Source organism: Zea mays, chromosome 1, assembly GCF_902167145.1.
Source record: "Zea mays cultivar B73 chromosome 1, Zm-B73-REFERENCE-NAM-5.0, whole genome shotgun sequence".
NCBI lineage: Eukaryota > Viridiplantae > Streptophyta > Magnoliopsida > Poales > Poaceae > Zea > Zea mays.
This window is the reverse complement of record NC_050096.1, coordinates 190,853,974-190,863,844: the sequence shown is the minus strand read 5'-3', so window position 1 is coordinate 190,863,844 and position 9,871 is coordinate 190,853,974. Positions and strand designations below refer to the sequence as shown.

The following is a 9,871-nucleotide window of genomic DNA, read 5'->3' as shown; positions in this document are numbered from 1 at the left end:
AGCAGTGTGTTTCTGGTAGCTGTTTGAAGCAGCGTGTTTGAAGCAGGGCATTCAGTTTATGCCTGGCATTCAGTGTATTATGCTGGCAAGCGAGTTTTAATGTTTGACAGCTTCATTTTGGTAACTTATGCTGGCGCCTGGCATTCAAGAAACTGGCCATCTGCTGGTCTCCGGAAACACTGGCCTGGGCCAATCTCCGGAAACGATGGCCATCTGCTGGTGTTGTCCAAAATGAAGCTGGCCATCTGCTCAAGTTACCGAGTGCCAATTTCTGGAAACGATGGCCATCTGCAAGGAACCCAGGTTCACAGTGCCATTCAACACCACTATTACTCAGGTTCAGATAACCTTAATGAAAACAGATGGCCTTACTCAGGTTCAAACATCAGAAACTACACAGAAACACATGTCCGAACTTGGTAGTTCAGATAACCTTACTCAGGTACCCAGGTTCAGATAACCTTAATGAAAACAGAATGGACAACGTTACAAAAGCTATCGAGTGCCATTCAACACTCGACAAAATGGACAACCCAGGTTCACAGTACTACACTACCAAGTTCGGTTACCTTACACAAGCTAACTATTACACGGATACCTGACACAAGCTGTCCCTTACACAAATAACACATCTACTGCCGTTAAACAACACCACTATTACTCTACTTCATCTGACGATCCGAAAGCTCTTCAGAATTGACATCATCCAGTGCCCATTCCCCACCACCCATATGTTCATCTTCAGCAAATTGGTTGTTGAACCACTGAGATAATGGTGGCGACGGACCAGCTTCGAGATCTTCTAAACGCTGTGCTTCGTCCTCAAGTGACTGAGCAAGCTCATACACGCGCCACATTGCGAAGTTCACTGACACCTCTTTGGCCGTATCTGGCGAATCCATAATCTCGTCTCCAGCCAAATCTTTCAACTCCTTCCCAACTACACGCATCTTTGTAATGGCTTGGGCGAGGTCACTACGAACTGTTTCAAATCGGGTAATCTGCGAAACCACAAAAATTGCTATTGGATTTCAACATAGTACTGCATATTATTGAACTTAGTTCAACCCTTACCGACACTGAACGAGGTGCCGAGCACTGATTGACGCCGTCTGTGAGCTCTGTTCGACAGAACACAGTTAACAATTAAAGCCACTCGCCCCCTCTGCTTCTAGCACTAATGGTCGCTAGACAGTTTGGATAAAAACACAATACTCTACAAAAATCACTGCTCCATGACGACAGAAACAGGTACCTGATGTGGCCGCGCAGGTGAGTTCCTTGCCGCTGGTCCACTCCTTGCTGGTGGTGCGCTGCTTGCCGGTGCAGTGCTCGAAGCCGCAACCTTGTGGTGGTGCGCTGCTTGCCGGTGGTGCGCTGCTTGCTGGTGGAGTGCTCGAAGAACGCTTGGCAACGACAGAAACAGACAAGCGGCTGAAGGCGGAAGCCACTTCGACCTCACTGTCGAGCTCGAGATCGACGTCGACGACGAGCCGTTTCTTGCCTCTTGCCGGAGTAGCCATCGGAGGAGGAGGAGTGCGAGCACAGAGTACTGGCGGCGCAAAAGGAGAGCCCAGTGGAAGAAGAGAGGAGTCAAGGGAGTTAGGTTTTCACCGGCCTCGTGTAAACAGCAGGGACAATTTTGACTTTTACCTTAGCTAATGTAAGGTAACAGAGGGCGGGGGAATAACTGTCCCTATCTGGCAAGGATGTGAGCTCGAGAATACCATACTGGCGATACGCGGCTGCGGAGTAACAAAGTGGCGAAGCAGCGCGACGAGATTATTACAATCTCAAATAACTCGAAGACGAGAGGTCAAGGACGGCACCCTCAACAGTGCAGGAGTGGCGTCCACAGACGTCACCGTCGACCGCCCGTAAACGAGCATCGCTTTCACCGGGGGACCTTCACCACACATCCCAACCCACGGAGCCAGCCTGCCCACACCACCGGCCGAAGGGAGGCTCAAAATCCGAAATCCAGTCGACCGCGTGAACCGAAGCCACGACGCCGGGAACCGCCGAGGCCGCCGTCCCACGACCCACCACCTGCTGCTCTTCCACATCTACCTCGCCGCTGGCAGCTGCAGGTCCGCCGCCAGGCCAAGTTCCATACGGGCCACACCCGACCCAACCACCGCGCCACGAGCACGGACAAGGCGCAACCGCCGCCGCCGCCGCTACGGGCTAGCCACGCGCACGGACGCCGCCACCGCGGGCTAGCCACGGCCATGCGAGCGCGCGGGCGCCGGCGCCAGGCCACCTGCCTAGGTCGGCGCAGAGGGAGAGGGGTGGGGAGTGGCGGAGCAAGGGGGAGCATCTCCCTGCCACCGCCGTCCTTGCAGGGCGTGCGGGAAGCGCCGCGGCCAAGGTGGCGGCGGCGGCTAGAATTTGCTGCCCGAGCCGCCCAAGCAGGGCGACGTGAGCGGGTCTGGGGCTTTTTCCTGTCAAACTTGTAACATTATTGTTTGAATTCTTGTTGGGTCAAATAAGTAAGAAAAACAAAAGGTTGCAGCCTTGATTTGGAGGCTATTGCTTGTGCCATGTGGAACAACTACATCCATTAGTTCAGAAAGAAAAATTAAGACATCCATTTCAGAAGTGAAGGGAAGTCAAGTCAAATAAGAAGGCTGACAGCAAAGAACAAAGAAATCAAAGCACGCTCTGCTTGACCAAGATAACACCCTAGTAGTGCATAAAATTCTTGAACACCAGACGTCCAACACTTCCGTGCAGAGTGATGGCTTTGCTCAAAAAGACACATCCTTCCATTACTCTCCCCATATTTCTTCTCCATTTCTGCGCAATTACATTTGGTGCGACTGATACTATCTCCAGGACCCAACCTCTATCAGGCGATATAACTATTGTGTCCAAAGAAGGGAATTTTGAGCTTGGATTCTTCTCCCCAGGTAATAATGGGAACTTTTATGTTGGTATCTGGTTCAGGACTATTTCAAAGAGGACTGTTATTTGGGTGGCCAATCGGGATATACCTGTTTCAAATGCTTCATCTCCAGAACTTGCAATAACTATGGATGGAAATTTAGTACTCAACTCTCTAGGAGCACCCATATGGTCATCGAATAGCACAAGGAAGTCCAGTAGATGTAGCATAAGAGATCAATACAACTCTTCTGATATTTTCTGGCAAAGCTTTGATCATCCAACAGACACGGTAGTGAGCGGGCAGTGGTTTGGCATAGACAAGATCACGCATGAATATCAGGACAGGGTTTCTTGGAAGAACCAAGAAGATCCTGCACCAGGTCCTTTCTCCTTTCACGCAGATCTTGTTACGATGAGCCAATATGTGTCAATATGGAATCACTCGGAAGTTTACTGGCAATCTGGGAACTGGACAGGCAAAGCATTCACGTCCATCCCTGGAATGCCACTAAAGAGTGACTACATATATGACTTCGTTAACAACAGTCGCGAGCTTAAGTTTCGGTGGACTACGAAGGATGTGTCAGTAATCACAAGAGTAATTCTAAGCATTAATGGTCAACTACAACGTCTCACATGGTCCAATGATTCGGATGAATGGATAACAGGGTGGTATTTTCCTGCAGCTCTATGTGACGTATATTCTGTATGCGGGCCTTTTGGAGTGTGCAGGACAGGTTCTGATGAGCAATGCTTCTGCTTGCCAGGTTTCAGACCAGCTTCCGCAAGAAGTTGGCGTCTTGGAGCATGGAGTCAAGGATGTGTTAGGCAAACAGATATCCAATGTGCTGAGTCAAATATATCAAGTGGCATAAAGGAGAGTGATGCGTTTCTCAAGATCACCAACATCAAGTTTTCACAAAACCCAGTAAAACTGAAAGTCCAAAGCATGGAGGGGTGCAGATCTATATGCTTGAGTACTTGCTCTTGCACTGCATATGCACACAAGCAGGATTGCAATATCTGGAATAGTGAACTCTGGGATCTTAAACAACTACCTAATGGTAATACTGATGGTTCAGATATGTATATACGTCTTGCAGCATCTGATCATGTAGTTCAAGATAGCGAAAAAAAGGCACACCATCTGAGGCTTATTGTGCTATTTGCAGTGCTGGGTAGTATTTTTATGGCACTATGTGCTCTTAGCATAACAGTTAAGATGTTTCAAAGGACTTCATCTAGAAAGGCTTTCTCAGATAATTACTCTCTCGTCGTCTATGATTACTCGTTTTTGCGGCACTGCACAAAGAACTTTTCAGATAGAGTGGGGCAAGGTAGCTTTGGTTCAGTGTTCAAAGGATTGCTCCCAGACTCCAAACCGATAGCTGTCAAGAAGCTTCAAGGCATGAAACAAGGAGAGAAGCAATTTCACACCGAGGTGAGGGCTTTAGGGAAAATTCACCATAACAATCTAGTCCACCTCATTGGGTTCTGCTTGAGAGGGGCTGAAAGGATGTTGGTGTATGACTTTATGGTGAATGGATCTTTAGATGCTCATCTCTTCAAGGATGAAAAGATATTGGATTGGAACACCAGATTTTTAATTATTCTAGGTGTTGCAAAGGGATTACAGTATCTCCATGATGAATGTCAGGAGTGCATCATACATTGTGATATAAAGCCTGAAAACGTACTTCTTGATGTAAACTTCAGTCCGAAACTGGCTGACTTTGGTCTGGCGAAGCTTATGGAAAGACATTTTAGCAGGGCCTTGACAACTATGAGAGGAACAGCAGGGTATCTTGCACCAGAGTGGATTGGAGGTCTGCCCATAACACCAAAAGCAGATGTGTACAGCTATGGAATGATGCTGTTTGAGATCATTTCGGGCAGAAGGAATTCAGAATTGATGGAGAGCGGAGCCATAAGGTACTTTCCAGTGCGGGCCGCAATAAGGACAAGTGAAGGTGACATTTCTGAAATTTTGGATCCCAGACTAAGTGCCGTGAATTTTCAAGAGCTAGAGAGAGCATGCAAGGTTGCATGCTGGTGCATTCAGGACAATGAGGCTCACAGGCCAACCATGCGACAGATAGTTCAAATCCTGCAGGACATTCAAGATGTCAGCGCGGCCCCAGTACCGGTATTTTTAAAACAACTAGTGGATGGAGAATACATTAGCTCATAACCCTGCAAATTATAGCAATAGCATTCATCCAGAACTACATTGTGATTTTTGAAAGCACAAGCTGGGTCGATATAGAGCAATGCTCAGCAATCATTATGCTCATCTACCGCAGTGTAATTCACTACAGTGTTGTATCATTTAAATTTTACAATTTTCTTTGATATAGAAAACATAAATTAAAATTTGAGAACAGTTACATTAGCACTGCGGTTACATTACTTCAAAAGAAATAAGTGCCATGAGAATAGCAGTAAGACATCCGACAATATTTCAGCCTATGTAGATCACAGTCCATTCAGTTTCCTTTTATTTATAAGGTATCTTCTTTTTAAATGTGATGACAGGAGCTCTGTTTCCAATTAAGAAAAATAGAATTAATTCAGTTTTAAGAAAAATTGGGTCTGAAACCTACACAGACTACACGACAGCCTAAACAAAGGCAACCCTCCGACCCATCCAGTATCATCGTTGTCGAGCTCAACACAAGGAACAAGCAGTTGTAACTCCTCGAGACAGGCTATACATGGCTAAAGGAACACGACGACGCCTACATCCAAACACCATCACATAAGGAGGAAGATTGCGGTGCGCCCTCGTTACCAAGTCTAAACACACCACATGTGAGACAGTTTCGATTCTTCACCAACGAGCTTAATTCTCCGTCCGGTCCCCAGCAAGTTCTCGACCTCCGAAACAATCCAGTCCACGAAGAATGGGGGTTTCGCCACATGATATCATTGTCGAGCCACATCACCTGAAGCAACACCTTCGACTTCACGTTGCAAAGCCCCACCTTCACACGCATACCAGACGCCGAGAAGCGAAAACAACAATCGAGGGCGATGTCGTGGCCGAGAAGAACTTCAATAACGACACCTTCAGGAAGCGAGTGATGTCTAGTACGCTACCATCACTTGTCCGAGATGGACCGAACTTTCATCCAAAGAAGATAGTGTTGGGGAATGTGACGCCCTCAACAGGAGAAGCGGCGTCCACAAGCATCACCGTCGCCGAGGCTTTCGTCCAAGAAATCCCCGGCATATCGTCATGCCAAGACCTAAGGACAAAGCATGCAGCTTTCGCTGTCATCCTGACATCTCGCACAAACACTTTAGGGCTTGTTCGATTTTACCACAATCCATATGGATTGAGGGGGATTGAGGGGGTTTCAATCCCTAATAAGTCAAAATCCTCTCCAATCTGTATCAATCCCCTCTAATCTATATGGATTGAAAATAACCGAACAAGCCCTTAGAGGGGCATCGACATGCCGGGTGCCGCAGCAGCCGCAAAGCTGCGATGGTCACCATCCTCTCTGGCTGGGCACACAGAACCGAGCAACACCTGGCCACGTGCGCCACACTGTCTGCGCCAGGCCCTGCCGCTGCCGGCCAACGCCACCCCGGCGCTGTCATATGCAACCAAACGAGAGGACCTATCGCCGCCATTTTGGCCGGTTGCGCAGCCCTGCCGACACACCCCGCCAGACCACTGGACGCGTCCTCTCCGCCCGCGCCCCTCCCCGAGCGTTGACGTCCAAGCCCTGCACGAGGTCTGCCAAAACCGGCCAACCACGAGGACCGTCGAGGCATCGACACCGAGGGCCATCTCCAACCATCCACTCCCATCTCCGGCAGCCATGTGCCTGCACTGAACTCCTCTCCGCCCTCGACAGCCGCGTCGGTGTCGAGCCCCTTCCCGGCTGACGCGGCGAACACCACCCCACGGATCTGTCTCCGGCCGAGCTCTATCCCGCGGATCCACCACTGCTCAGGCTAAGGCCCGTCCAGCTACGAGCCCTCACGAGGCGCCAACTCGCGCCACCACACCACCAAAGGGCCCAGCCGTTGCCATCCTGGCGGCCTGCTCAGTGGCAGCATAGTGGGAGAGGGGAGGGATGGGGAGAAGGTGTGGTGGCTAGGGTTACCGGCCAAGTCGCCCGTGCGGGAGGCAACGTGGGGGCCAGGAGGCCTAGTTTGCTTAATCTTGTATTGAGGTCAATCCACATGTGTTAAGATAGATCCACATGTGTTAAGATAGATAATATACACCATATTACACCTCAACACACGTGGATTGAAATCAATACTAAAGTAGCCAAACAAAGACTAAAGCATTTTATAAGAATAGACCAATATAACACAACATTCGGGGAGATATTCAATTGGCCAGTTGTATCAAGCTTATCATTTCGGACGGATCGTCCTATTTTCGGCCTTTCAGATGAAATAAATTGGTCTAGTTTGGAATTCAATGTGGCCCATTGGAGTTGTTCATTTTGATCCGAACTAGAATCAAATCTGGCACGATTTGGGCTTTCCCCTCCCTTCCGTGGCCTGGTTGGTACCATTGTCTCATCTCCTCCGGATTGAATCTGGCCACGCAAAACGCGAGGCGAGACGCTGGCGACGCAGGAGGCGAAGAGGCGGCGGCGCGAAGTGATGGCGTGGTGGTGGCATGTAGCCTCGACGACGACCTTCCCCGTCACCTTCTCACCAACACACTGCCATCTTTTTCTTTCCCTCTCCTATCCTCGCCTACTGTTCTTGATGTTGCTGAGCACCATGGGCGGAAGGCTGGAAGTTGCTGAGCACCGGTGGCGTTAGCGGTGGTGCAGGGTGTTGCTAGCAGTAAAGGCTTTTTGGCATTAGCGGTGGCCGGTGGTTACTGACGATCTACTGCTCAGATCTGCTGCTGATCTCTCTACGTTTTCTTGTCCAACCGGTGAGGAGAGATAAAGGAGGGCCTAGCAACGAGGAGATTTTTCTCGCATCCAAGATAAGCAACTCAATTCACTCATTGTGTCTAAAGTATTTTATATCATATGCACAAAGTTTCACACCCTACGTTCCCACTCTATTCTGTAGTGACAATTGTACTAGGAGTGTAAAGATATGAATGCAGATTTTATAAATATAAAAAAGAAGGGTTAGAAACATCGAAAAAATGCGAGGTATCAAAGAGTTGATATTATGCCCCCATGGTCCTTATAGGAGCACCCACACAAAGTACTCTTTGATCCCCCATAGTCTAAACGAGCTTGCTTAACTATGTAGTTACAACTTACGTTTAATTTCACTCGCACTAATATTCATATTAATTTAGTGTCATAAGTATAAGTACCTTGAAATTCTTAAAACTGTTTTTCGCATGCTCGAGGTTGTGTTGTCATCGATCACCGAACGGAAAGATTGAAAGCAAATAGGCTTCTAATTGAGTTTTGGTGATTAATGAAAATATTATATTATTATGATTAATATGAGTTTTGCATAGACAAATTGAGTTAGGACACTGTTAGTTGAAGCAATCCAAAGTGAGAAAGACAAACAAACCTCAAACACAAAGACTACTTCGACCACCACCCCAAAGCTCCTGCAGTGAAGGAAGGACAAGCTAAGCCTAACCTACGAAATCTACGTGAAGCACAAGGGCGAAGCCAGCCAAAAACGTCATTGATATCATCACCACTAGAGCATAGAATCATCTACACTGTAAAGCGGTATATTATAGTATTTTTTGGTGGTTATACAAAATTCATTAGTGTTAAATGACACCAACAAACACCTCTAGATGTGCCCCTGATGATGCCTCGTCTATAAATACTACTAAGCCTCAACCAAAAGAACTACTCCAAATCCTTAAGGCTTTGTTTGGGTGACTCCAATCCATTGAGGTGTGGATTGAAGTGTAAATTAGTTCAAGTTACACCTTCATTAACCTTAATACATGTAAATTAGGGTCAATACTAAAGTACCCAAACTAGGCCTAAGCGAACAAAAGAATCTTTGCTAGATGCAAAAATTAACCATCCATTAGGATTGATTAAACGACATTTGAGAATGTTAAGTCAAATTTATTATCCAAGAAAATTTTGATGTTGATTCTTGTTCTGAATCTAAGGGTGAAGGTTTTATTGTTCGAGGTAGAACTCAACAAGCGTGCAATTTTAATAAACCAAAATCAAGGTCTATGTAAAGAGATGGTAAACCCAACATTTTTTGTCGTTATTGCAAAGCTGGTAATCATGTGATCTCCTAGTGTCCTAAGTTGAAAAATAAGGAAGAAAGACAAAAGAAAAAGGAAGCTGATAAATCAGCCGTTGAGGCTAGTATTGTTGAAAATAGTGATGGTGGAGAAACTCTTATGATCACTTCTAATGATGAAAAGCGTATGGCTTGGGTTCTTGATTCAGCTTGTTCTTTTCATATTTGCTCACATCGAGAGTGGTTTTCTGATTATTCTCATGTTCATGATGGTGATGTTATTATTGGTGATGTATCTCCAATTGAAATTTTTGGAATTGGTTCTGTTCAAATTAAAATACATGACGTCACATTCAAGACCCTCACTAATGTTCGCTATGTTACTAAAATAAAGAGGAATCTTATTTCTTTGGACACCATAGAAGCAATGAGATTCAAATTTTCTGCTGATAATGGTGTTTTTAAGGTTTCTCAAGGCAACCGTGTTGTTTTAAAGGCTGAACGTATAAATAATCTCTATTATTTGAAAGGTTCCACAGTTACAAGTACAACAGCTGTTTCTTTTGCATCCAACACTTCAAATACCAAGCTTTGACATATGCGCAAGGGACATATGAGTGAAAAAGGTATTTTGAAAGTGCATTCATCCCTTTTTGTGAATTTTGGTGATTTGGATAACAACACATTTAAAGGTCTAACAAGTTTGCTAAGTGTTGAACAGGAAATTCAGTATGATGAACATACTTGAATAGTGTATAATGATCAGTGAACAAAGGTTCAACACAAGGTTAAATAACCAGTGAGACAA

General features: G+C 46.4%; 2 protein-coding genes and 1 pseudogene across 2 annotated transcripts; 2 read left to right on the top strand and 1 right to left on the bottom strand.

The window, feature by feature from the left end:
- Nucleotides 1–344: 344 nt before the first annotated feature.
- LOC103641864 (uncharacterized) lies at nucleotides 345–2,427 on the bottom strand. Its single transcript, XM_023301317.2, has 3 exons — nucleotides 1,256–2,427; nucleotides 1,075–1,121; nucleotides 345–1,001 (listed from the first exon to the last, which is right to left on the bottom strand). Exons 1-3 carry the CDS (start codon nucleotides 1,521–1,523, stop codon nucleotides 663–665), a joined length of 654 nt encoding a protein of 217 aa, XP_023157085.1. The 5' UTR covers nucleotides 1,524–2,427; the 3' UTR covers nucleotides 345–662.
- Nucleotides 2,428–2,640: 213 nt separating this feature from the next.
- On the top strand, nucleotides 2,641–5,272 carry LOC103641873 (G-type lectin S-receptor-like serine/threonine-protein kinase At2g19130). The gene is made up of 2 exons (XM_020546601.1): nucleotides 2,641–2,912; nucleotides 3,657–5,272. Exons 1-2 carry the CDS (start codon nucleotides 2,741–2,743, stop codon nucleotides 5,078–5,080), a joined length of 1,596 nt encoding a protein of 531 aa, XP_020402190.1. The 5' UTR covers nucleotides 2,641–2,740; the 3' UTR covers nucleotides 5,081–5,272.
- A 486-nt stretch (nucleotides 5,273–5,758) lies between these two features.
- Nucleotides 5,759–7,142, top strand: LOC103641854 (uncharacterized; annotated as a pseudogene).
- The last annotated feature ends 2,729 nt before the right edge of the window (nucleotides 7,143–9,871 follow it).

Bases quoted from the DNA above. Each gene is read 5' to 3' on its own strand.
- LOC103641864 (XM_023301317.2), bottom strand. From the start codon at position 1,523: ATGGCTACTCCGGCAAGAGGCAAGAAACGGCTCGTCGTCGACGTCGAT. The intron at 1,122-1,255 runs GTACCTGTTTCT...TCTGTCGAACAG, and splicing joins CACCTGCGCGGCCACATCAG to AGCTCACAGACGGCGTCAAT. The intron at 1,002-1,074 runs GTAAGGGTTGAA...GTGGTTTCGCAG, and splicing joins CGGCACCTCGTTCAGTGTCG to ATTACCCGATTTGAAACAGT.
- LOC103641873 (XM_020546601.1), top strand. From the start codon at position 2,741: ATGGCTTTGCTCAAAAAGACACATCCTTCCATTACTCTCCCCATATTT. The intron at 2,913-3,656 runs GTAATAATGGGA...TCTGCTTGCCAG, and splicing joins GCTTGGATTCTTCTCCCCAG to GTTTCAGACCAGCTTCCGCA.